At 46.3% G+C, this 26768-nt stretch overlaps 1 protein-coding gene across 6 annotated transcripts; it reads left to right on the top strand.

Annotated features, from left to right (window-relative positions):
- The first annotated feature begins 803 nt into the window (after positions 1-803).
- TSC22D2 (TSC22 domain family member 2) lies at positions 804-25060 on the top strand. Of its 6 annotated transcripts, none has more exons than XM_054638932.2 (4): positions 806-3292; positions 15863-15971; positions 22598-22649; positions 23403-23541. In XM_054638932.2, exons 1-3 carry the CDS (start codon positions 1350-1352, stop codon positions 22625-22627), a joined length of 2082 nt encoding a protein of 693 aa, XP_054494907.1. In that variant the 5' UTR covers positions 806-1349; the 3' UTR covers positions 22628-22649; positions 23403-23541. The 6 variants fall into 6 exon arrangements, with proteins under 6 accessions (XP_054494904.2, XP_054494905.1, XP_054494908.1 ...); XM_054638926.2 differs by having other exon boundaries at positions 1018-3292; positions 15863-15934; positions 23403-25060; XM_054638929.2 differs by lacking the exons at positions 22598-22649; positions 23403-23541 and adding an exon at positions 19764-20148 and having other exon boundaries at positions 804-3292.
- Positions 25061-26768: the final 1708 nt, after the last annotated feature.

Below are 26768 nucleotides of genomic sequence, written 5' to 3'. Positions count from 1 at the left end.
CGGAGGCCCTGGAGCGCATCCAGGGAGGGGAACGGAGCTGGGAAAGGGGCTGGAACACCAGCAGGGGCTGAGGGAGCTGGGAAGGGGCTCAGCCTGGAGCAAAGGGGCATCAGGGGGGCCCTTGTGGTTCTGCACAACTCCTGACAGGAGGGGACAGCCAGGAGGGTCGGGCTGTGCTCCAGGGAACAGGGACAGGAGCAGAGGGAACGGCCTCAGGCTGGGCCAGGGCAGCTTAGGGTGGGCATAGCAGGAATTTCCTCATGGAAAGGGGGGTCAGGCACTAGAACTGCCCAGGGAGGGTTGGAGTGCCCATCCCTGGAGGTGTCCCAGGAAGGGCTGGACGTGGCACCCAGTGCTCTGGGCTAGGTGACAAGGTGGGCGTGGGGCACGGTTCGGTCTCAGCGGTCCGTTCCAGCCGGAATGAGGCCGCGGTGCCGCGGGTCAGGGCTGCAGTCAGGGCCCCGAGCCGGGGCCGCCGCGCAGCTCCCGGGCCCGGCGCTGGTCCAACCGCAGCGGGAGCGCTGCCCGACCCCGCCCGACGAGGGCGCTCTTTCGCGTTCGCCGGCGCTCCGGCGGGGCCGCGCACCCTCCGCCGGCCGGGGCTGTGTGCGGCCGGGCGCGACCAACCCCCGGGGGGGAGGGGGGAACTCGGCGTGCGCCGCCATATCCCAACCGTCCCCCGCAGGCCGCGCGCCCCAGCCACCCCCGCGCCGCGCTGCGCTGCTTTGCGCCGGGCCGTGACGTCACCCGCCGGGGGCGTGGCCACGTCGCTCCCAGGGTGCAGCGCACAAGTTGAGCCCCATCTTGGGCGAGAGGAGCCGCGGCCCTACCGCGCTCCGGGAGCTCCGGGGCCGGTGCAGCGCAGCGGGTCCGCCCGCCCGCGGCCGCTGAGCGCCGCTCCCCGGGCCGCCGCGGCGCCGGCACCCCGCCCGCGGCGGGGGTTTGCCCGTGGGGCGAGCCCACGGGCCGGTTGCGAGCAGGATGCGCCTGGCGCTGGTCTCCAGGTAGAGCGCGGAGACAGCGGGGGGGGGTGGGACACGGGGCCGCCCGGGCCTCGCCCGGCCAGCGCGGGGCCCCTCGCGCGGGGCGGGCCGCGGGCCCGCTGCTGCGGCCCGCAGGAAGCCGCGGGGCGCTCGGAGCGGCGGCAGGGAGGAGAAGGAGGCCCGGCCGCGGGAAGAGGGCTGCGGAGAGGGAGGAAGAGGAGGAGCCCCGCCGCCCCCCGCCCGCCGCAGGAAGCCGCCGGAGGATGTACGGTAGCGCCGGGGGCCCGGCCGGCACGCCGTGACAGCCCGCCCTAGCATCCCGCTCGCCTCGCCACGGCCGGCCGAACCCCTTCCTGCGGAGGAAACATGTCCAAGATGCCGGCCAAGAAGAAGAGCTGCTTCCAGATCACCAGCGTGACCACGGCGCAGGTGGCCAGCAGCATCACCGAGGACACCGAGAGCCTGGATGACCCGGATGAGTCCCGCACCGAGGACGTGTCTTCTGAAATCTTTGATGTTTCCCGAGCTACCGACTACGGCCCCGAGGACGTCTGCGAGCGGAGCTCCTCCGAAGAGACTCTGAACAACGTGGGCGAGGCCGAAACTCCCAGCAGCGTCTCTCCCAATCTCCTTTTGGACGGGCAGCTGGCTGTGGCTGCTGCTGGGGTGGCTGCAGGCCCCAACGGGGGGGCTGTGCCCAAAAGTTCGGCTGTGCCCCTGCCAGCTGTTGCTCCTGGCACTGCTGTGGGGGGAGGCAGCAGTGCTCAGGCACCCACTGCCCCCGGGGCCATGTCTCAGACGGCGGCTGCTGCGTGCAGCTCACGCTTCAGGGTGATCAAGCTGGACCACGGTACTGGGGAGCCCTACAGGCGAGGCCGATGGACGTGTATGGAGTACTATGACCGGGACTCAGATGGTGGTGGTGTTCTGGGCAGGACTGGAGATTGCATTAGGCACAGCAGCACCTTCGAGCAGGCTGCTCAAGAGAGGGACAGTGGCCTCGGTGCCACGGGAGGCTCTGTTGTGATCTCCACTGTGCCGGCGTCAGCCCATGGCCCCGATTCTATAGCTGACAGCTCCCTGGCTGCTGTGTCACAGCTGCTTCAGACAGAGAAAATGAACCAGTCCTCTCTACAGCAACCTAATTTTGTCATTGGGCAACAGCAACAGCCCGTAGGTGGGGCCGTGCCTCAGAGTACTACTCAGCCTGTGTTTTCTGGGGCTTCAGGAGCAAGTCAGCAAATGATAGTGCCACAGCAACCACAGCCACAGGTAAATCCACAGGGTGTTTCACAGGCTGGACCCAACGGGAAAGGCATGGCACCTCCAAACGTGACAGTAGGGCAGTCAAGCATTCCTGTGGCCCAGCAGCAGGTGCAGCAGGCAAACATACCAGTGACTCAGCCTCAACAATTTGCTTATTCTCAGTCCCAGATTCCACCAGTGCATCTACTGCCGACGCAGTCTCCTGGGCAGGCTGAATACATGCAGCACATGACAATTATGCAGTCTCAAGGAGCAATTCAGCAGGCTACTACAAGCTCTGCTCCAAGTACTGTGGCCTCCAGCCTTCCTGTGGGGCAGGTGACGGGCCAGAACCCCTCAGCTGTGGGAGCGCCAGTGATGGGGGTGTCAGCGCAGCCCGGCGAAGCAGTCGGGCAGGGATCGGGGCTGCTGCAGAGTGGCCAGGCACCAGCGAGTCAGCCTGCCCTCCCGCAGCCGGGAGGTGTGGTGCAGCCAGGCCTTGGACATACGGGGGTTGTGCAACAGAAATCTGTGACTCAGCATCCAATGGGGGGAAGCAGTCAAGTGTCGGGAATGCCTGGTGCCCCCCATGCTGTGGTCCCTGGAGTTCAGAGCGTGCCTGCGGTTGTGCCCGGTACAAGTGTGCCTAGTGCGTCCACCACGGCCTCTGCTGCTATGCCAAACGTCCCTGTTACGCTGGTCCAGTCCCAGCTGACCAGCCACCCTTCTGCCAGCAGAAGCACCGGCGCGGTCCAGTCGCAGCACGTCGGACACTCGATGATGCAAGGTGCGCCCAACGCACCCGCCAGTCTGCCTCAGGCAAGCCTCGGACAGTTTCAGACCCAGGCCCAGTCCTTAGTAGGCCAGATTGATGATACTAGAAGAAAATCGGAACCCCTACCTCAGCCACCACTTTCTCTTATAGCTGAAAATAAACCTCTTGTGAAGCCTCCCATTCCAGACACTCTAGCAAATCCTCTTCAGTTACCTGCAAGTACTCCAATGAACAGTCTTGCCAGCTCTGTTTTTGGCATATCCATTCCTGTTGATGGTGATGAAGACAGGTATGAATTATTTTATAATGCCATAAAAAAGAACTGTGTTTTTAGGGGGGGAAAAAAGTCAACTTTCAAGTAATTGCCCAGTGTTTTTTGTAAATTCTTATTTTCAGAAGGTCATGCTGAGGTTCACCTGGACTGTATTTTTATTTTAAGAGTGCAAACCCTAGCAAAGTATTTAGGCCAGTAGTGAATTGTACTTGTTTTTTGCAGGGTGTGAGTGTGATTATTTTCTCACAAAATGGGGTACAAAGTATCCTGGAAGCTGCTTAATGCATGAATAATATTACCTCTTCCAAATCAGAAGACTGAAAGCTGTATTTCTGTAGCCAGTGGCTGAGGCTGTGAGAAGGGTTGTTCTCTCATTTTTCCTGAATGCATTATAAAGCACTTCAATGGCAGCTGGGTTAAAATGACACTGTATTGCAGTGTTAAATCTCTGTGGTGCTATCTCAGGGCTTTTAACATAGACTCTTGATTTTTACCCTGCTGTGGAGTTAACACTTTATAGTGTCAGTTAGTAAGCAAAGTACTTGCACTTGTATGTGGATTTGTGTGCAAATCCGTATGCAGGGAAAGCTCTGCAGAGAATGGTCCTTTGTGCTGAGAAAACAGACACCACTTGGGCAAAGATGTGGACACGGTGGGAAGTACAACCTTACAGTGAGTTTTTTCAAGTTGGAAAGTAATTTGGAACTATAACTTGTAGCAGAGGGGTGTGGTGTGAGCAGACTCCTGAGAGGGCCTGAGAGAGGGAGTGGGTGTGTGGCTGCTGTTCCCATGGACACGTCAGACTGCTCTGAAGGCCAGACCACTTGATTGACTTCTTTGAGGGAAAGAAGAATCAAGCAGTGTTTTAGCACTGAAATTAAGTCTCAGCATTTACTGTCAGAATTGCTGCAGTTTGGAGGAAGGGAATACATGTGTGTTACTTGTTTTTAAAAACAGGCATTAGTCCGTTATGAGCAGATCTTATGGTGAATTTCTCTGTAAGTCTTCTCTCCCCTTGAGACAGCACCAGACATGAAGATAATATGTCAGTGTTGCTTTGAGGATGTTTTAGTGAAGCAGCTGTGTCTGTGGAGTTGGGATGCAGTGCATGGAGAGAGCAGCTCAAAGTGGATGGAGAGTTCAGGCTGCAGGTTTAATGCAGGCCTGTGCTCGCTGGAGCATTGGCTGACGCTGTGCCTGAGAAAGTAACTGCTGTGCTTTTCTGCAAGGAAAAGCTGTGGTTTGGAAACCTGTGCTGGTTTTGAATAAAGTGGTAAAGGACTAACTAAAAGTTTAAAATTTACTTGCAGTTTGCCCACCTTAAGAGGACTGCTAATCTGGCTGACAAACTGCCTTGTGCAAGTAAGGTTTGATTTCAAGCTGATGGGTTCTTTTCATAGCTCAGTGTTTTTTGAGAAGACGATTTGTCTGGTGTTTAATCATTCTCTTGATTCAGGAATCAGAAAGAAAAGAATGAATTTTGCATTTGTTTTCCATAGCTTCTAATACTTAATATAAATTGTGGCAATGAACATGATTGTCTGTGACAACTTAATAACTTCTGTGTAAAGATAGAGAAAAACTTACTTTGCTTACTCAAATCAGGGGCACGTAACTTTGTGTGGCAATCCAGTGGGTTAGTTTTTGGTGCTCTTACCAGAACAGTGATTCCTAAAGTTAATTTTCTAGTTACTCCTTGCGCTTGCCACCTTGCAGTGGTGCTTTACGTGGTGTTCATGTCTAAACAGACTCTTTCAGACACTTTGCCATGAGTAAGAAATGGAAATGGGGTCTGAATGCGGTGTGCCCTTTTTGGTAGGCCATGCTGTGGTGTTCAGTAGAGAAACGAAAGTCTGGTTATCAGTGAAGGAGCGCCTGTGTGTCGTTTGTCAGCTTCTGCACTGGGTGATAAAACTGTGCCGTGTGCTGGGTTGTCAGAAAGCCAGGAGCACATGCACGGTGTGAGAGTCTTTCCTAGCTGGGAAGGTGATTCTGGTAAGCCATGAAAGCTCACCTTAAACAGACCTAGACCTCATACAATACATAGGAGATAGATACAGAGACAGTAGATGGAAGTTTATTCTTTGCTCCCCTCAAACAGTAGCCTGATTTTCACTGGCTTCAGACAGACAAAGGTGAGAATGAAAACCTAGCAGCTTGTTAAGGCTGTTTTAGCTTTGGTTTTTATGTGCTTTACTCTCTGGGAAGGCTTTATTGTAAAGCTGTCTCCTGCTTGTCTGCTGTTCTATTCTTGCTCCTGCTTTTTTCCCCTTTCCAGCCATTTAAATTGTGCTGCCACTCCCATGGGCTTTGCCCAGCTGCCTTATCTGCTGGAATCGGTGGTGAAATAGTTAATGAAGACCTTCAAGTGTCATTAATAGGCTGGGGGTTGACACTGATAAAGCTATTAAAGCACAAAGGGAGCTGATACATCATGAGTCATGGTTTGTGCTGGCAGGTCCAGGAAGTTAGCGCACAGCTCAGTTCAGAGAGGTTACTTGGTGGTCATAGAAGCTATAAATCTGTGGAAATCATTTTTCTCTTTGTCTTCCATACTATTAATCTGTAACACTCCCAGAAAGGGGGCTCAGTGTGGAGGCAGGTATCCATGTTTCTTCTAGCACCTTCAGTTATACTTCAGTATTTGCACATACTTGAAGCTTCACAGACTTGCGTAGATCATTCTCCTATAGTCATCTTCTAAAACAGTGACTCATCAAGGAGTAGTGTATAGCTCTCAATACCCTGGATTTACCTGGAAAGTTACCATTCTGAATATGAAGAGGAACTGTTTTAAAGGTAAAATAGTTAGGATGGAAATTCTTTGAAAGCAGCATGTTGGTAATACAGTAAACATGATGTAAAAAGTTGATCAGTTCATGTATTTCTGAAACTTATTTTTTTTTATTACTCCTATCTTATAGTCTGCTGTTTTAAATCGAACAGCATCTAAGGTTATTAGGGGTGGAGGTGATCTAGTATGATATATAAAGAGAACTATGTTTATAGATTGCTTTCTTCCAAGCCATTGCCCAAAGACTTTTAATTTCACGTTCCCATAGCCCAGTACACTTTGTCAGTAGTCTATAAAAACCTGTGGTTTCTTGCATTGACCTGATGAATAGTGAAGAATCAATTAATTGGAAAATCTTGTCTGTGGGGGAAGAAAGGGTGGATAGGTGGCCCAAAAGAATGAAAAAGAAAAAAGCCTTCAGTGTGTCACACCTTCCTTGAAAAGCAAAGCCAGTATTTGAGTTGATGTGTCCAAATTGCTAAGCTCTTAAAAAGAAAAAATTGTGTGTGAAAGTTATGAAATCTTTACTGCATAACAGATTTTCCTCTTTAAATATGGCTGCAAATAAAATAAGCTGCAGCAGTATTAAAGGATGGAGGAGCTAGTACTGGTACTGAGGCAGATGTGGATATTGCTGTCTCAAACAGGGAAAATACTAATTGTGTAAAACCATTATTGGAACTAGGTCTCAAAATTGCTCTGACTCTCTTTCGTTGGACTTCAGCATTAGTACTAATTATTTTGAAGGGAGGGCAGTTAGAGCACCTGAGAGGATTTTGGTATCAGTGTGTGTCAGGTTCTCTGCTTGCCCTTATGCCCATGTATACACAAATTTGTAACTGACAAGCAGAATATTTCATCTGGCTTAATAACTTTATTTTGGCTCTTGGGGGAAAAGAAATATGTGGCTTCTGTTAAAAGAATGTTACTGAGAAAGCTTGTTCAAACCTCCTACATGTTTGGCAGACTTTTGGGGCAAAATATTACTGGGGCTGTTGGAAAAGGCGCAGAGTATAGATCATTTTCCAGAGATAACTGCCCGGCTTGAACTGTTCCGGCTGTATTCCAGGAACACTAATGAATGGCTGCAATTGTGAACTGTCAGCTATGGCAGCTGAGCTGTTGAGAACCTGATTGTGCAGGGCTCTCGGCAGCGTGGCTGCGAGCTCAGCTAAATCACGTACTCGTGTGGAGCACTAACTGCTGGGAGAACTGTGCTGTTGGGACCATGTTCAGACAAAGCTGGACATGGGATCACTTAAATATTGCCCTACATGCATATTTTATTGTGCTCCTAAAGAAAAATAGTAAGTTTTCTGCAAGTACCTACCAGCACATGGTACTTGAATTGCATTAGTTTGCAGTGTTATCCCTTTCTTCACCTTGCTTATAAACTTTACAGAGGTTTGAGCTCTCCTACAGCTGCAGACTTGTTCTCAGTGCTCCTGCTGAAGGCCGATGTTTGTGAGTGTGTGTGGAAGCAGGTGGGGATGAAGCCTGGACAGACACGCTCCAGAGCCTGGAGAGCCTTTGGCTTGATGGACAGTTCGAAAACTGAGCTGGGACTTCAGGGGTGGCCTCTGCAGCTCATGGCAGCAAACGATGGTTAATGCAAAGGAACTCCAGTTGGTTGTGTTCACTGCTTGCTGTACTTTCTATAACAAAAATTACCAAAGGTAACTGCAGCACCGCATGGGTTTCTGCACAGTAGAAAGCCTGTCGTGCTGTGCAGTCACTTCTAGAGTGGTGCAAGATAGCTAAACAAAACTGTGGTTGCTTGTTTGACAGTACTGTTTCCCAGTTTAAACATTCAAATGCCTTTGTTAAGGAGGAGTCAGTATATTCTTAAAATTAATGAGGTACAAATGTTTCAGATGAGAGAGTTATTAAAAGGAGGGAATGGGGAAAGTAGTTGAAAGAAATTCACAGTGATACTCTTCAGGTTGTTTCAAAGACTGTAGTGACCAGCCCTGACAGGAGAGGTTCCCTGCACCTCAGACTCACGAGTGTTCTGCTCAGCTGCTGGGGGTTAGTTTTTTCCTCATCTCCTACAAAAGATGTTCCATAGCTGATTTCTGAGTACTGTCCGTATGACAGAAATAACAGCATATGTTTTATGGAAGCTATTTTAAACTTCTCGTTAAAAACTGAATATTGAAGTATTTGGATGTTTTGAAAAGGCAGGACTACCAAACTGCTCTCAGACACCAGAAGGGCTGAAAGTTCTCAGAGGCTGCATTTTTATGGGAGCTGCTGATAATTTTTATGACTTCAGATGACACTATAGTAAAGAGGAGTTGCTCCCTGTTACTCTACTGGATATTGGAGTTATCAGCCGGTTGTGTGTTGAGGCTGTATATTAATTTTCCTGCTTAAAAGCTGGCAATTAGCAGTTTCTCTTGCTCAGGAGAAGTGCAAACCTTGTTTGTGCTTTGCGTCAGCAACGATTCCTTAAACTTTTGTGACACTCCTCCTGCTAAAGTACATCTGGATGGTTCTGTTCAGTAAATCTAGATTGTCAAGCACAGGTGTCTGCTTTTATTCCTATATTTGACAAAGTATAAAGATAGAAGTATTTATAGTAACTGCTAAAGCCACTGTCTTCTGCGAAGACTCTCCAGACATAAGAGGTCACTTGAAGTGCAGAGTAAGGTTGTACTTTCATTCCTCTTGAAAATTACTCCATCTTTAAACTTCACACTTCATAAATATGAATGCGTATTAAGTGCCAGGAAATCTTTGCCTTATGGGATAGTCTATTTTCACTCAGGCAGGGCAGGTGAATTACTTGGCCACATGAAGGACAGCTATACGCTTGTCTTAGTTTTCTTTGTCAATCAAGACAAAATTAGTCCAAGAGAGTGTATATCTGGTCTCCCTTTGAAGCTATAAAGGATGTATTTGAATTGTGCCAGCCTGCTTGAGTGCTTTTGTCAGTGTGGAGAGAAGGTAGAACCATTAATGAGTGCCCTGGAGGGGTGTCAGCTGTCAGTCGCACTGGCAGCGACACGGGAAAGGTTCAAACTGGCGTGGGATCTGGGCACAGCCCTGCAGGTGCGGGCTCAGCAGTGCTGAGGGGAGGGAGGGATCCCCTCTCTCCACCTGCTGGACTCTGCCCTGTGCAGCCCAGCACGGCGTTCACCCCCTCTGCGGGGAGGGCAGAGTCCTGACCCCTTTGTCTGGGCGGGGAGGAGTGGGGCAGGGGTGTGAGCTTGCAGGGGAGGAGTGTAGATTGGATAGGAGATGAGATACGTCACTGAAAGCAGTTTCTGAACCTTTTGCATCCATCTCAAGCAGATATAATATCCAATAGAGGATAAGGTGGTCAGAAATGAGGGTTAAAAAACCCTGCTTGCTTCTCCATCAAGTTACTTTGGCTATTTTTGTAGGGGTGTGGATGAGAGCTCCTGGGAATGTCTCCTATGTAGAGCACTCTTTGGTGGGTGCAAGGCCTGTAAATACCTTGACCAACCCTACAAATGCATTTTTAAAAATACTTTTTCTGTAAACCAAGTGGTGAGCACTCACTGACAGCACAGGCTGGCCTGAAACTTGAGTGGCAGAGGCTTTGTAAATGTTGTGGGAAGGCAGACAGATTTATAATATTCTGTGTAAAAACAAAGTGCCATACGTGGCCTAGGATCTAACATTTTTTTTTTAAAGCCAAATGTGTAATTTGAAACGTTTGCTCATACATGCATTCCTGACCATTATCACATGAGTAGGACAGGTGGGATTCATCTGAGTCTGCTTAAAGCTGTTTTATCCACTCATTTTTTACCCCCCACAGATACTGAAATATTTTGTTGTCAAAAAAACAGGAGCCATTTGTGTTTATAGATGACTGAAATAGCTGAAAGTGTCACTGCAACTTAGTGGGGGGAAAAAATCTCATTTTAGTGCAGTTTTATTTGAGAATGAGTATTCAAGCCCTGTTCCACTATGCAGGGCCACTTTCATCAGAAATCACAGGCACCTTTCCCTTTATCACTGTGTTTGAGAAAATCAGGTTTTGTGGGCATCACAGGCAGCAGGAGCCTGATCATCTTCAATAACAAGTTCATACATACAAATACATGTCTTTTCTTTACCAGCCATGTTGTGTAAAAGTCAATAATTTTGAGGGGTTTTGCAGATTTTTGGATCTATAATGCAATACTAGTAAATGTGGATCTTTTTATTTCAGAAATGCTGAATTTATTATTTTGCTCCCTCCTTTATACCAGCATATCAGGGTCTGCTGGGTAGGAGCACTCAGAGCTTGCTCTCTTGAATGGCTGGGGTAATTTGCAGGAGAGTATGATGGCATTATGATATTCTTTGGCAGGTATCAGTAGATGCTGAAGGGCTCCACTCCATGTGAAGTGGAGTTCAAGGTGTTTGTTGTGACCATGGGTGTTATTATCAATAAGACTTTGTTTGGTTTTCGTTTTTGGTTTGTTGGGGGTTTTTTTTTTGGTTTTTTTTTTTTTAACTTTTCTCAGTTCATTCAAACATGGATAATATTGGTGAGTTTTTCTATGGCTTTTCTTGAAAGCTACTTGATAGAGGCAAGAATCCCTGACTAGATCAGGCAGACTTTCTGCATTGCTGTTCTCAGCTTGTAATCTGTAAGTTTCTCGCTGAAAATGTGATCTGCTGTAGATTTTTTTTGCCTGGAGGCCAAGCTGTGCATCATGTGGACTACTTTGTTCTGTATCCTCCCTCCAAGAACCGAAGGTTGATTATATCCAGTGAGAAGACAAATCATTAGTACAAAAAATCTTAGCTTGTTACATATTTTGATTTAAGAACAGAAGCTCTCAGATTAGTCCTCACACAGTTTGTAAGATGAAGTAATTAAAGTTCAGCCTGACTGACAGCCTTCACAGAAGAGCCGTGCTCCATTAGCAGGAGCTGTGTTAATTACCTCGTCTGTGGCAGTGGGGTTTGGGACAGGAGGAGCAGGAGAGCCTTGAGGCCTGGTGGGACAGGAGTGCACCCAGCCTGGCTTTGGGCAGTGGGAAGGCAGCATGCTGAGGATGGAAGGGGTCATCACTGGATCTGGGAATCATAAAGCTGTTACAATTACAGTTGTGTGCAGCACTCCTGAGCCTTGGGGACCAATCTGTGGGACCCAAGAGAACTGGACTCCAGAGTTTTGAGTGCAGCTGTTGAAATCAGGAATAACAAGATACTTAGAAGATTGTTGTATTCTTTCTCTGATTAGTATTAAATAGTCATACTAGAATTCACTATTTGAACTCTTCAGCAAAGCTCCTTCAGAATTAGTGTATGGTAATGACCCAGTATAGGTAATAATGAAACTTTTTTTTTTGTGATTTATTAAAATCACATAATTACATAAAGCAAGTAATAGCCTTGGTAGGATTTGGAAAATATTCCTGGTATTGTTTTTAAATACCCAAGCCCACCCATGGCAGGGGAAGCTTGATGCCAGTGTTTGAACAGAGCAGGGAAGTGATCAGTGAAGTGCCTCTGCCAGACTTCGTACTCTGTGTATTTGAGGCAGTTGTCTGTATTTCCTTCTCCTTAGAGACTTCTGGTCACTGCAGGAAATTATTTGCCAAAATCTTCCTTTGAGAGCAAGGTGAAGAAGTATGGGCTACTGCTTTTGGTTTATTCAGTGAAGATCAGTTCCTTGCAGTGTGCTTTCTCTACGTTGTTACAATACGTTTGTTTTGTAGTAGCGTGTGAAACCCCTTTAAATCCATTGTGGTGTTTGAGAGCCACTGTCCCAAAAACTGTCATGTGGGTTGGTCACTGAGTCAGCCTTTCCTCTTATCTGTAGCTACGATGCACCTAAAACTGAGTGTTAAACCTCTGAATTCTTGCTGGTCTTCTAGGGTGTGTATAGCAAGTATAATGGCTTTAAGGAACTGCATGAACAGAATGTGCAATTAAACACATTGCTTCAGAGCTTGAGATGTTATTTTCCTTAATTTTGCATTGACTCCCCCACATTTAGTCCCTGTTAGTTTTCTCCTGCAAAGCTTTGTGCTCCAGTTGCTGTTCTGTAGATCGAGTCTTATGAAAGAAAGCTAATTCAAAGTTGCAGCTGCTTTAAATAGAAGGTGCTAAAAATAAAGTGAAACATCATTTAAAAGGAGAAGGATAGAGAAGGAATTCTGTTACTAGTGTAAACATAATCTCAAAATGCCATAAGCTATGCTGCAAGTTTCTTGATAAACTGTGATCAAGTGATCATCAAATCCCTCATCCAGATCTCAGATGAACCCTGCCAAGTCTGTAATTTTGAGAGCAGCTGTAATTAGTGTCCATTGCAGGTCATAGTCACTACCCCAGTAAACAGCCTTTTGTTACCAACAAAAATGTCATGCAAGGCGGCATTAAAAGTGCAACTAATTTTATGACATGGTCACATCTCCTGTGGCTTTCTATATGAGACCTGTTAATTGTTCTCAGAGGGAATTATGGCTGAAGTGAGCTTCTGTAAAGGTCACCCATGTGTGCTTGCTTCTGTCTGGGTTGTGAATATGTGCTTCTGTTCTTATTTGGTTTTCCTTAGGGGTACCGAGCGTGGATTGTCTGACCTGTTGTTCTCATGTTCTTCAAAGACAGGTGGCTGGGCCTTTTGAATGTTTTGCGTCATTCCTATTCTCAAACCTAAAGAAAATAACTCAGGTTGAGAGAGAACTGTCTGAATTGATATTGATTTTTTTATCGGGAAAAAAGTGCTATTTTACATGTGTTCTTGTTGTTGTTGCCCTCAGTTTCTGAGGTTGGTCAGTAGTTTGAACTGGGACTTGTTCATGAACAATGATCTTACTATTTCTTTCAAAGGAAGTAGCTGGTAAAAAGGCATCTGTGGTCGGGCTGATACCCAGTCCAAAGCCAGTATCATTACTTGAACCAAAAGGCATTTATCTGTATACTTGATGATTTGCCAGCTTTCACAGGCATGGTTTCTAGCAAACTGAGCCTTCAAGGATGAAGTTTGTATTTGGAATATTGTCCAGATGAATTGCAGTGGGAGGATACACTTCCAACAGTGACATGAGACTTGGGATGAGGTCTAGGCTTCCCTTTTAAAGGGACAGCTTGATGACCTGGGCATTCAGAGAACTGAGTAAGTTCTTCTTTAAATTTGGATCAAATTTCCTGTTGTGTGAAAACTGTTCTTAGAAACAAGAGTGTGGGAGTGAGTTGTGAATATTGGCATTCATGAGCTTTTAAAGGACATAAATGCAGTATATGTTGTAGGACTTGTTTAGAGAGACATAGAGGCATTTTTGGCCACTTGAAATACACTTCAAATGTTTAAGTGTACTTAGCTGGGAATGAAATCCAGCCCGTGTACCCTTGGGGATACCTGGTCTCTCTCACCAGAGATGGAGGAAGAGAAGTTCTGCAGTACCTTCTGTGGGAGGTGCTTGCTATTTCTCTGGATCAGCATCTGGGTCATTTCTGTCCTGTGTGGCTCTCGGTTCCTCTGCATCACTCTGCAAGGACTGGGACTGAGTCCTGACCTCAGACCTGGCATTCTGCCAGGGAAGAGACATAGGCAGTCTGCTCTTCTGGTCCAGGCTGTCCTGCCTTCACTTAGGGCAGGGTCAGGAGGACTTGTGGGGCTCCAGCTGTGGCACAGCAGCAGCAGGCTAGGCTTTAGTGCTCCTGTAAGCTGTTTTCTCCGTTGATTCTGCAAGCAGAAAGGCATTTTAGTTGTTCTCTGACCTTTCACTGTTTCTTATGGTTAAACTAGATGCCTCATCAGTCTGAAACTCAGTCATATTCATTCAGATGTGCATGTGAGGCATCATTCATGATGCCTCTGGATTTACTTTTCCTGTTTAGGTACACACAGCCCCATTAATTATTTTTAAAATATATAGCTGTGGAGTAGAAAAGATTCTCTTACTTGTCTGAAGTAATGCAAAAGCAATTTCAACAGTAGGGGTTACAAATGAGAATCTAATAAGGAAAATTTTTCCATATCTTTTCAGATGCTTGCTTAAAAACAGTACACAAATACAGAGCATAGAGTGTATCAGTACAAAAATAGACTATATGGAATACATGCTGTGTGGTTATAAACCACTTTTTATACCTAGCAGTAGCAACATGACTTTATATGCTACAAGTAAATTTATCTTGGAAGTTAAATGACTTTCTATTTACAGCCTCATTCCGAGGAGGGGACTGTACATGCTCCTGACAGCTGCGTTAGAAAGAAGAGCCTGGGCCTGGAGTGCTCTCCTGATCTGCACATGCCAATTGTTTTCCACATGTGAAGTTCTATTACACCAATGTCCTTTAGCTATTGTGTTGCTCTTCCTGTAATTATTTGTTGAGTTGTGTGCAGTGCTTCTTAGGAAAATGTGGATATTACCAACATAGGAGGATGGTGTTTATCAGTTTCAATCAAGCAACTTCTGCAGCAGGTTTTAAGCTAAATTCCAGACTTGTGTGAATTTTCTTTTTTTGAAGGATACAGTACTGAAGGTGGGAGAAGGAGTGACAGACACTTTAAACTCAGACACTTCCTGATCATTGCTGATACACAAATACCACTATCCTTCCAAGATTTTTGGTATACACCTGCCATGAGAATCTAATTACTTCTGATAGTGTTTTGTTATGGTGCTGCCTCTGTGATGTTTTTGTTTTATTTTATGTGATTTTTATTATGCAGTAATTGTATTTCAGTTGAAATAATTAATTAACTTGAAGACTATTGTTTTTAGAAATATTCTTGCCATTAACTTAGAAAAGGGATTGATACCTGTGCTTCCAGTGCATTATAAACATCTCATTTTAAAACAGATTCTAAAAGGAATTTGAACTTATGTTTGCATGTCTGGAGATCTTTCAGCAAGGCTGTTGCCTTTGCCTCTAGGGCTGGCGTAGCTCTGCCCATGTGAGGATGAGCAGTTGAGGAAGGCAGTTTGTAACTTCAGTGTGACGCTGCTGCAGCCGCTGGCAGCAGAGAAGCGTGTGCTTCATCCAGTATCCACTTCACAACAGATGTTCAGATGAGACTTTGGAGAGGTAGAATTGCTAATTGCACTGTCAGTGTAGTTGCCATGGTGGGGCTGAGGCGGGAGGGTGAGGCTGGCACTGGAACGGGGCCCCGGGGTGGGGTTTTCAGCAGGAGGGGGGCTGTGCTCTGGCCTTGTGGCTGTGAGAGCACTCTGGGCAGTGCAGGGCAGGGCTCCATCAGCCCTTGCCCTCCTGCACCTCGGGAAGGGCAAGGTGGCTGACAGGTGCTTATGAAGGTACTTGATGTTCCATTTCTCATTTCTAGCTGGATCTGTTTTTCAGTTGTAACTTGATCTGTCGTAGTTTGAATGTGGTGTATTGAGCTCTGACTTCCAGGTCCCCTTGAAGGAATCATCTGTTTTGAGTACAAAGCAGGGGGTTAAGTAGGATGGAAACACTGGGTACTGTGTGCAGAGGTAGTCTGGAACATACCAAAAATGGAAAAGGTGTCTCTTGGGTTTAGGTATGTTTGGCATTGGGGTGGTGGTCAGCTGAACTATATACAGTGTTGCCAGCAGGACAGGAGATGTCTTATTTTTGGCCTTACAGTCTCATTTTTGTGAAGGAGCAGCTTGCTATAGCCTGAAAATCCATAGGGCTGGAGAATTGCTATTTTGTTTTGGATCCTTGTGTCCTTAATGCAAACTCATAGAAACAGTAGGGCCTTTCAAACATTAGTTTAACCTGTCTGGACAGCTAATTCACTTTGTAATGCAGGTTGAATTAAGAGAGTTGGTATTTTTATTACGTACCCATTTTCAATATGTCTGTCTGATTCTTGGATCTCATAGGAATCCGTCAACTGCATTCTACCAAGCGTTCCATTTCAACAAGTTACACGAGTCAAAGACCACCTGGGATAGGTATGGATGCTTGAGTATGGAATGCATACATGCTGAGGTATGCATGAACTGCTTTGCTCTGTGCAAGTTTCTCATTGTTGTTGTTTGCACACAACTGCTGCCTGTGTTCACAACTCCATATTGGGCTTCTGCAGTTTGAAGAGGTGAAAGCGGTCATGGAAGTGAAGTGTTTGTTCTGAGACATGGAACTAAACTCTAAAATATGACATGACTTTTTTTTCTTCTTTCTTCCATTATGCATGTATCATACATGATGTGTAAGCTCAGAGTTTAATGCTAGTCAGCTCCTAGGCGAGCTTTGCCTAAATATTCAGTTTCCTTTTCCAAAAGAGGAAACTTTTTGCCATTGAGTCCTATATCAGAAAACACATTGTGAAAATACTACATTTAAACACAATTTTGGCAAAGTTAAGACATATATATATATATCTTTAAACCAGGAAAAAAAAGCTTTCTGGCTTACTTTCATTCTGCTCAAGTAAAGCTGGATGGGGAACATAGGTGAACTGTGACAAGGACAAAGTAAATCTCCAAGGTTAGCATTGAACTCATGGTGAGAAACTGCAGTGAAGTGCAACAAAGTCTTATCTGGCATGGATAGACTTGAGAGAGGTGCATTACTAATTCATCAGTAGCTGCAAACTGTTTCTTTCCTGTGCTTTAATGATTTTGAGGGATTTTTTTTTTGTCAGCATTAAGTCAAAGTCCTAGTGATGATGTGATTTAATGCCTTGTGCTGCTCTGGCTTGTCAAAACTTCTGCTTAACAAGCTGTGTAGAATGTAAATTTTGTTTGGCTGTTGAAGTATTGATAACCATTTCGTCACTGTCCTGGCTGTATTTGACTTGAAAGGCTTCTCAACTTGCACAGCTCAACTGAATCCTTTAAAGTTTGCTTGGCAATAGTTTGTATACTGCACAATGATGAAGGTTATAAGTAATGCTCAGTGTTCTGCTCTTTTTTAAAAAATTATTTTGTATTGCTGGGGTGCTGGCATTAAGCTCAGTTTCAAAGCACATCTTCCTTTTTCAGCAGTAAGTTGGACGAATTTATGTTCTTGCTTCAAGCTCTGGATGATGCCACTTCCCTGTATTTATGGAACAGAGTTGGTATTTAGGTTTCAAGGACTTTGTTATTTCACTGGAACGAACTTCAGGGCTTAGAATACACATTTGGTTTGTAGACCAAAAGGTCACTTTGTGGTCTAGCCTTCAGCTGTTTCTCTATTTTCATGCCTCAAAATAAGGCTTAAGATGAGGAAGCTAATTCAAAAAACCCTAAAATCAAATAATGAATTATTAAGATGGAGGCTTCACAAATCTGACGTTTATGTACGATGCCTGAAGCAAATGCTGGAAATGTGGGATATAAAACATTGAATTCAGATAGAAGAATGTAAATGGTTACCTTTAAAATAACCTTGCATCTTTGCCAGTGAACTCTTTGTGCTAGAAACAAGCATTTGTGAGAACATAGAATGCAATTCATCAGGATTGATACATGTTTTAAACTTATAATCCGTTCAAATTCCAAAGTCTTTGACAGGATTTTGCAGGTTTTGCATTTATACCCGAGTTATTGGATTTTAAGGTCACATTAGGCAGCTTTCCTTCACTGGATGACTGAAACAGAGAAGCTGTCAGCTATAAACTTCCAGTAAAAGCTGGTGCAGGGAACACCAGGGCCATCAGTGAGCTGGTGGTGGAACCCTTGCAGGATGGAGCTGGGCAGGACACAGTGGGGGCTCTAGCAAGAACGTGGTGTGGGGCTTCTTTTTGGCATCTCTGGTTTGGGAAAGAAAAATTGCTGCTGTGAAAACAAGAAACTTAGGTGACTTGTCCCTTTGTTTGCCCATCACAAAATGTGGGGGTTGATGCATTGCAGAGCACCAGGACCGTGAGGCTGCTGGCAGTGAGCTTTTAATTACATTTTGCAGTTCTTTCAAAAGTACTTTGTGAACCTGAGGGGCTTGACTTAGGAGACTTCAGGGTAAACTGAAAATCTTTCTGTGTAATTCTAGTATTTTTTCTAACAAATCTGGATTATTCCCCTATGAGTAGCTGTCTCTGGGGACCTGCTGAAATCAGCCTAGGTAGACACATGATACTGCAATAGAGAGAAAGAGATTGCTGAGTTGCTCTGGTGAATAGAAGCTATTTTATTTTTCACCAACATGCTGTGGCAGGAAGAGTGCTGGTGGCACTGAGTGTTGGGGAGATGCTGCTGTTACTGACCCGTTAGCAGGGATGTTCTCGTGCACAGTGCTCGCATGGGTGTTGCTGGAGGCACAAGTCTCCTGTGTTGGTTTTTTCAGCTGATGTGATTTAAGAAGGGGAATAGTGGCTTCTTGGCATGTCCACATGAGTCTGGGTGGTTGCTCTTCTGGGCCTGGGTTGTCTTTGCACAGTAAAGGTGCACAGCTTTAGGTGGGTCTGCCTAAAGCACAGACAGTATTGGGAATCTTGAATTTAAAGCAGTAGGATTTATGTTTCCATTGCATTTATATGTGAAGCATTAAGCCTTCACAATATAAATTAACTCAAAGTGTGTGTGGGAACTCCTGAGGTGGTGAGTTCACTGCCTCAGGTTGTTGCACATTCTCACATGGCTTTGACAAAGAACAGTAATGGAAGTCTGCAATACTCACACAGATCCTCTTTCCAGCCTGGATAGGTGATTGGATTGCTTGGGATGCTATCATTATAAAATCTCTTTATGGGATGGAGGCTAATTAAATAGACCTTAACTCTTTCAAGAATAGAAAAGATTTCTCTGGGTAGACTGAACATCTCAACCAGTGCTAAGACAGTAGCTCATAAATGAGTAAACAATGAGGGGAAGGAATAAATGGCCACAGGGCTGGAGCTGCAGCCTGCCCAGTGTGGCAGCACTGCCCTGGGCACCCGCCAGCCCAGGCACATGGTAGTTAGTGGCTGTTATCAAGTGTTCCAGGCACAGCAGTGAGGTGATAAGAGCAGTGTGGCAGCAGTGAGAGCAAAGTGGCCACTAGCAAGCAGTGGGCTCTAAGAGACTCAGGCAAGCAAGCCCATGGCAAGCACAGGAGCTTCCAGGCAATAGCTGCACAGAAGGAACAGCAATCCATTCAGTCTAGAACATCCCAGTCAAATCTGTCCTTACCTCAAACCCTTCCAAGCCCATGCTGAGTGCCAAAAAGGGGTGTTTTGGTTTAATCCTGCTGGCACTAAGCCCCATGCAGCCGCTCGCTCATCTCCCCCTTCTCCCACAATGGGAAAAGTGAGAGAACTTGTCAGTTGACATAAAGACAATTTAATAGGTAAAGCAAAAGCTGCTGAGATTTTTTTTAAACCATCAAAATGAGGATTTCTCTGACAAAATGGGGTTTTGTCTACCTGGTGTTTTTAAGGTAGGAAAACACTGGGATTACTGTCCATCTCTGGGAATGACAAACTGTGCTTGGGGCACCTTTGATGTTATTGCTGACTGTAAATCTTGCCATGTACCTTGTGGGCTTCAGTGTGAACTTGATGTACCAATATAGCATCCTTTTGGGTAGAGCCTATATGGACATGACCTTAACTGGGAGGTCCATGTCAAAATTAAGCATGCCATGTTCAGTGTATGTGTTTGATACTTCGTGGGCTGCAGAAGCTCAGTATGGGATGGGGGTTTTGCTGTTAAAAACAAGTATTACATGCCTAATGCACCCCTTCATTTGCCCTGTGGTACTTGATGTGGATTTTTTTGCAGTTTTGACAATAGTTGTCAGACTTCTGTAGCTCTTGGAGCAATCAGCAATTGGTCTTTTTTTTACAAGAGCTCAATGGTGTCTTTCCTCTTCTGATTCCAGGATTTGCAAGTTGAGGCATTGGCTCTACAGTGGATGGTGCACTCACAGAATGTGTCAGACTCTCTCTCCATTCAGTCATCCAAAAAGACTTGTTTAAAGGATATTTTGGGTTTCTTCCTGGCCTTTTCATAAGGACTGGATTGTATTTATAAATGTCATTCTGCAGCCATGGGATAAAAATATTTCTATGCAAACTGGAATTTGATGTCAAGAGTTTAGGATTTGAGAAAAATATACAAAATTTTAAGATTTGGCAGCATGTTTGGAGTTTCCCATGAGAGCAGCTGTCACTGGAGGGCTCTGCTGATGAATGTCCCATAGGAGCTGCTTGGTGTTGGGAGCACTGTCAGATGAATAAAGAACAAAATCATGTGGGATTGTGCTACCATAACATCTAATTCTCATCTGCTTTGAGAAAGTGACATGAAGTATAATCAGCTGGTTTTATCCTGATGGCAAACTGGGGCGCCCTGTGTCAGTGTGGAGCTTCTCCTGGGTGGGCGAGGAGGGGTCTGCACAGTGCCAGCCTCTGCCTGCTGAAGTTGGCACTTAGGATGTGTGCAGGGAGCAGGGCTGGAATCCAGACTCAGCATCTCAGTCCTAGCACGGCTGCTCTGGGGATGGGAGCAGCAAGAACATTACAAAGTTGTGTGTAAAGCTGCTTAGAGCTTTCAGCACTGTTGGTGACATGTCAAGAGTGGGGTGTGTGTGGTAAAGCAGTGGTTTCCCTGGCTCATTCCAGTCACACTGCAGTGAGGGACAGCTTCTACACCCAGCCAACAGGCAGAGGGGAGCTCAGAGCACAAGGTACACACAGGAAGGGTGCCTCTGCAGCATGCCACGCAGGTACAGCTCTTTGGGAGGCTGAGGGAAGGCTGCCTGTCTTTCTCATGGGACTGCTTGAATGCCTTTACTTAGAGTCATGTAGTGGAGTTTGTTGTTTTAAATAATCACACTACAAAGTAGCTGAAACAGGGATAGAAGAGCAAAGTTCCAATCTCAAGTTTGACTAGATGGGTCTTGACAAAAGTTGTACGATTATGGTGCAGAGATGGGGAAGTAGATCCCACTGCCTAGTGTGCAGTTTGCTTTAATTGTCCTCCTCTTGTTGTTACCTCTTCAGAGCTGCCTCATCTGTTCTGGAGAGTGGTGTCCATGAAGGACTGTGAGAGGACATGGAGTCTTGGGGATTTTGTGGTTCAGGAACACAGATACTTCTGTGTTCATGAAGTGTCAATGTGTCAGATGAGTCTGATGATATATGTTAACTCAGCATGAAAAGGCATACTTCCCTTGGCATGAGTTATAAATAGCTTTTATTCTGAGGAGGTTTACCATAGATAGGGTTTGGAAGAGGCTTAGAAGACAATAAGAGATTGGAACAATTTTCTTCTGAAATGGGTATTCAGTGCTTTTGGTTTGGGTTTCAAGATTGGTTCAGTAGAAATAGAGGCTGTTACTCCCCCAGTCTGCAAACCTGATGCCCCCCGCTTGTAAAAGCCCAGTTCTAGTGCTGGTGGTTCTGTGGCAGCCCTTAAAATTAACTTCTCTGACCAGTATCGCTTTTCAGGAGCTGAGCCGTGTTTCACATCTGTCACTTGTACTGCTGAGCACATTGCCATACTCATTGTAAAAAGCCTTGAGTGATTTTTTTTTCTTAACACTTGGTTTTGGTGAGTTGCACAGTTCCAGAGAGGCGAGTTTTCCAGCATGACTGCAACCCTAGCATTTTCCCCGTGTTAACTGTACTGAACGCGGCTGCACAATGCTGATAGCCACGTCCATGGCTGGGAGTGTTATCAGCAGCTCTCACTGGTGGGGCTGCCACAGCCCAGGAGCTACTGTCAGTGTCAGACCAGGGCTGGGTGGGACATGGGACCCTGGGACCGGGGTGGGAGGCTGATGTGGAGGGTGGGGAGGTGGCTGCTGCAGGCCGCAGCCCTGCGTGCCCTGGGGAGAGTCTGGGGGGAGCAGGGCACCCTGGCCTGCTGAAATCCCACTCCAGAGCTGCCGTGAGGGACTGGCTTGTGCGCCTCTGGCGTGGCTTGGAAACAGACCCTGGCTATTAGGGCTGGATTCCTGTCACACAGGATGCAGAGATCCCAGTTTGGGGTGCTGTTGGCACAGGAATTAACATCTTCGCAGTGTACTGAGGTGTGCTGGTGGATGTCCTGCACAGTGTGTGTGTCTGTGGAACAAAGCTGCCCTAGCTGTGGCCCATGGCCGTGTGTTTGTCAGCTGTCAGACAGGATCCAGGCAGAATTCTCTGGGATCCGGGAAGGGGCTGCAGGCTCAGGGCTCTGGTCCTGTCTCCCCCTCCTGCCGGTTGCTGCCACAGGCTGCAAGTGCTGTGCCAGGAGCTCCTTACCTGGAAGGTGGACTCAAATGAGTCCAGAGAACAGGTATTAAAACAGGATGTTTTCTTCATTGCTTTAGAAAAACAGTTTGGAAGAAATAATGGTAGTGGTAAGAATCTGATGAATATCCCATGAAATTTTGTTTTCCTCAGTGAAGAAAGCTGGTAAATGAGGCCAGGAATTAAAGCAGTTGATTTAGTGTTTATTCTAATGCATTTTTATGGTTATGGGTGTCATAAGCCCAGTATGACAACATATAAACTGAAGGAGCAGTGTTTCTTGTGAGTCACAACTGTACTGGGCAGCTGGGTGGGGTGGGGTGGGAGGGACATGGGACACCCCCCTGTGAGTGTGTACTGGATTCTTGACTCTAAGCTTCAGCCTTCCAGTGACAGCATGATCCAGGAGTCCTGCGGGTGCACAGTTTGACCTGAGTGATACAATAACGCTCACGGAGTTTTCTCATTGTATTTACAGTGCCTCTGGTGCAAGTGTTGTTGCCATTGACAACAAAATAGAACAGGCAATGGTAAGTAAAATATAAGTTGTTTTTTCTAACAGGATTAATGTGGTTCATCACTGAACATAAGTTTCCTGCTTTATTGTGTTTCTGTGAGGCTGTGATATCCTTCCAGGTGGGTCAGACTGAGAGCATCAATAAAGGATTTTCTGTATCATCTATGAAGGACCACAAAGCATTATTGCTTTTGGTGTTGGCCTAGAAATGTTTTTCAGTTAATTTTCTTACAAATTGCTGTGAACAAGGTGATTGAACTTGAAGGAGTGCTGAAAATAGAGTGCATATTTCAGTCTGTTACTCTAGCCAAGTTCATTACTAGTTTTTCTGAAGGGCCATCCTTAACACACTGCTCAGCTTCAGTTAGAGCTGTTGGATTTTTGCTTGTGATGGCGTAAAAGCTTTCTTGTTGATTTAGTTCTCACACGCCTCAGTGGCTGGGCCTGTGTACCACAGACCCATACCCCAGGTCACAGCATCAGAGCAGGTGCTTTCCTTCTGAGGAGCTGGGGCGTCACTCTTCTCTGTAGCTTCCACAGAACTGAAGTGACTGGAGTGCTGGAGACAAAGCTTTTCATATCAGGCCCACTTCGCATAAGGGCTGGGTTGTTTGTGCTCAAAGGCTGATTTATTCGTAAATTTTTGGTGATGAGTGCTTTTTTTTCCCAGGCTTACTGCAGCGAAAGCAGTAACAGTAAGTTCTGGGGCTGGGGTGAAGGAAAGTTGTTCTTTCCCGTGGTGTAATTGTCCACTTGTTCTTTACAGGATCTAGTGAAAAGCCATTTGATGTATGCAGTGAGAGAAGAAGTGGAAGTTCTGAAGGAACAAATAAAAGAATTAGTTGAAAGAAACTCTTTACTTGAACGAGAAAATGCACTGTTAAAGTCCCTTTCCAACAACGATCAGTTATCCCAGCTGTCCAGCCAACAGGCCGGGCCCAGCAGCTCCTCTCAGGCGCAGCCGCCGCCCGCGCAGCCGCCGCAGCCCAACGTCTCCTCGGCGTGAGCCGGCCCGTCCGGCGCCAGCGCCGGCTCCGCCCGAGCGAGCAGCCTGCTTCTGTTGTGTGTTTGGCCTTTTCAGTATTAGACAATCACCCTGCGGAGCTGCCCTGGCCGCGCGGCCGCGGCGCCGAGGCGCCCGCACGCCCTCGCTGCGCGCGGAGGCCGCGCAGGGCCCCGCGGCCCGGGCTCGTCCCCGGCTGCAGCACGGAGCTCTGTCACCGCGGGGTGGCTCTCCGAGGTTCCCATTGCTCCTGGGCTGCTTTGGGCCTTGCTGTCTGGTAAGGAGCGACTATTCCTCTTCAGAGCCACTGTTCTTTTCATATAAGTAACATTTGCCTATGTTAGTTTCATTTATTTGTTTTATTTATTACAGGGCTGCTATTTTCATAATGTACATGAACAATGTCACAGAACTTTTGAATTTTTTTTAATAAACGTCTGTATGGGTAAAATGATAGATGGGATTGCGTTAATAGATACAATGTCTAGGCAATAATTGAACAAAGAATCCTGGCATATTTCTAACACTAATGGCAATTGACCTTTGGTATTTATTTACGGTAGTAAAGATCCAGCTTGAATGTAAATTTTGTATAGAGTGTAAGTATGAAGACCATAGTGCATCTGTACAGGTAGTCACCAGTCCTTGTGATATAATAAATAAGTGATGGGCTATTTTGATGAAGAAAACTTTGCTCATTTCTGTTTCTACTTTTTAATAGAGAGAAGGGGGCCATGATTCCTCTGCTTTTTGACATTTCGTTTTTGGTTTGGTTTTTTGGGTGGGAATAAAAAGCTGTGAAATTGTTCAACCTACTTTGTAACCAAAGAAGCAAAGCTGTATAATTGAGTTGGTTGTTGATTTTTTGTTTTGTTGTTTTGTTTTTTTTTTTTTATTTTATAATGCACATTCTTTATGTATTTTTTATTTAGTGTTTTCTCATTCACAACTTTCTTTGCTGTCTCGCATGATCTGCATGACCTGTAATCTTTGAACCACTTCCGTACCTCATGTTTTTATCCAGCACTCTTAGTGTAATATGTACTAGTCTGTGAACAATGTCAATAAAGAGAAAGAACAGCTGGTGTTGGTGGAGCTAAGCTAGTGTGCTAGGCACTAGTTGTTAAAACAAATAAATGAAGTGAGCCATCTTTTGTTCATTTAAAATGGTGTTTTGAATTTCGTATGCAGAAAACGTTTTGTTACATTGCAGATTTAATGTATTTAATAAATGCAACATGCAGATTAAATGCAGTGTATACTGAGTATTTAAATTAAAAATGTACATTTCATAAATACAGTTTCAAAAAAGACCATCATTTGTGTAAACTAATGCAGTGTGTCAAATTGATGTACAAATATATATATATTTTAACACATTTTCTGAAATTAAACCAGTTTTGTTGAATTTTTTGGCTGTAGATGTTGTTGCAGTGTAATTAAATTCAGTAGCTCTTCTGAACAAAATGGAGAAATGTAGTGTCAGTGAGGCAGTAACAGACCAATGCCAGGGTTACCGCTTTTCATGCAACAGCCTGGTTTCTTCTCTTCTAGGAGAAGCATCTTCTGATGCTGTCAGTGGCTGCCTTAGGGGTTTGGGGTTGCACTGATAGCTCTGAATAAACATCTGGGCCTGCTCAGTCACTGCTGTGAATGTCTGCTTCAGTACTGAGCCCGGAGCAGCTCTAACTCTGTTCAGGTTTATGTCTAAGGTAAAACAGAGGAAACGCTGGAAACTGTAAGTTTTGGTGTCTTCAGATCTCAAAGAAGTGTCCATGTCCTGGAAACAGAGAAGCGTCTCCTCCTGGTAAGCATCAGTTCACACAAACCCTGTGTTGTGTGCTTATTGAAAAGTTCTTGCTGAAGTTACACCAAAATGATCTTTCCATTAGCTGTGGATTGGTGTTTTCTGCCTGCTGCACCCCTGTGCTGTGAGCACTGCTGGGAGACTTCAGTGCCACAGATTAGAAAGCAAAATATTCCAGTAGCTGTGTGTGTTTCCTCTGCAGTGTGATCAGTGGTTCACTCCAGCTGTACAATGAGGATGATGCTGGTAAAGAAAAAGGACAAAATGGGGATTTCTGGGAACAAGAGTCCCTCAGGTGAGTAGTTGATAAAAACTTCTTGGAGGATACTCTGTAGCTGTCAGTTCACTTTTGAGTGAAACAGAACAGAGACACAGGTGGTGATTCCACCTGGGAATCACCTGGGAGTGATTTTTCCTGCTGGGAGCAGAGGGGGCAGCTCTGCTCCCCTGGGAATGCCTGTTCCTCGCTGTGAGGCAGTGATGGGCACATCCTTCACACTGGGGAGCTGCAGCGGCGCTTTCTCCAAAAGCAAGAAGCATTTAGTAAAGCTGAAAAAGGGGATGAAACAAAGATTGAACGGATCCTGTCAGAAAGCCTTTGCTTTGCTCTGCTCCTGTCAGGTTTGCTTTGGGGTTTGTGTCTAGTTTTCGCGTAGAGATAAGCTGTATTCAGCTGTGGACAGCGGCTCGGCTTGTGAGAGCTCTCTGAACTGTAGGAAAGGGTCTGGGAATGCTGCGGGCTCTTCTTGAGAGGCTGCCTGAGGAAAAGGAGCAGCAGTTCTCACAGTGCGAGCGCCGTGGTGTCGGTAGATGCGCGGCTGCCGCTGGCAGGGAGCCTCGGTGCTGCTGCCAGCCCGGCTCGGTGCCGCCCGCGCTGCTGTGCCCCGTCCTTGTCCCGGCTGCCGCCGCTGGCTGCGGGAGCCGGCTCTCCGCACATGATGCGGGTGCTCTAACGCGTGTCTTCGACATTGTTCCATAGCTTTGGTATAAAGGATTCGGCTGCTGCGTTCACGGCAGCGTGTGCTTTGGCACGGGTGGGGAGCGGGCTGCAGTCGCGGTGTCACACAACGCTCTGAATGCGCTGAAGCTGGGCAGAGGGGGACTCCGAGTTAGGCCCGGCGTCTCAGACCGGACGTGAAAGAAGATGCAGGGAAAAGCTACGGAAACAGTGGAGGATGCGGAGGAAATGCTTACTGAGGAGAGCTTCAAGGCCGCGGCCCTGGCTCAGAGGGGAGCGTGTGCAGGAGGAGGCTCGCACAGCAGTGAGGCGGCTCTGGAGCGGGTGCCGGGTGAGGTGAGCACAGAGAGGCACAGACCCTTCC

The sequence above is a fragment of the Agelaius phoeniceus genome, chromosome 10 (genome assembly GCF_051311805.1).
Source record: "Agelaius phoeniceus isolate bAgePho1 chromosome 10, bAgePho1.hap1, whole genome shotgun sequence".
Classification (NCBI taxonomy): domain Eukaryota; kingdom Metazoa; phylum Chordata; class Aves; order Passeriformes; family Icteridae; genus Agelaius; species Agelaius phoeniceus.
The sequence above is the reverse complement of the archived record's forward strand: the minus strand, read 5'-3'. Positions and strand labels throughout refer to the sequence as shown.

Bases quoted from the DNA above. Each gene is read 5' to 3' on its own strand.
- TSC22D2 (XM_054638926.2), top strand. From the start codon at position 1,350: ATGTCCAAGATGCCGGCCAAGAAGAAGAGCTGCTTCCAGATCACCAGC. The intron at 15,935-22,597 runs GTATGGATGCTT...TTGTATTTACAG, and splicing joins TCAAAGACCACCTGGGATAG to TGCCTCTGGTGCAAGTGTTG. The intron at 22,650-23,402 runs GTAAGTAAAATA...TGTTCTTTACAG, and splicing joins ACAAAATAGAACAGGCAATG to GATCTAGTGAAAAGCCATTT.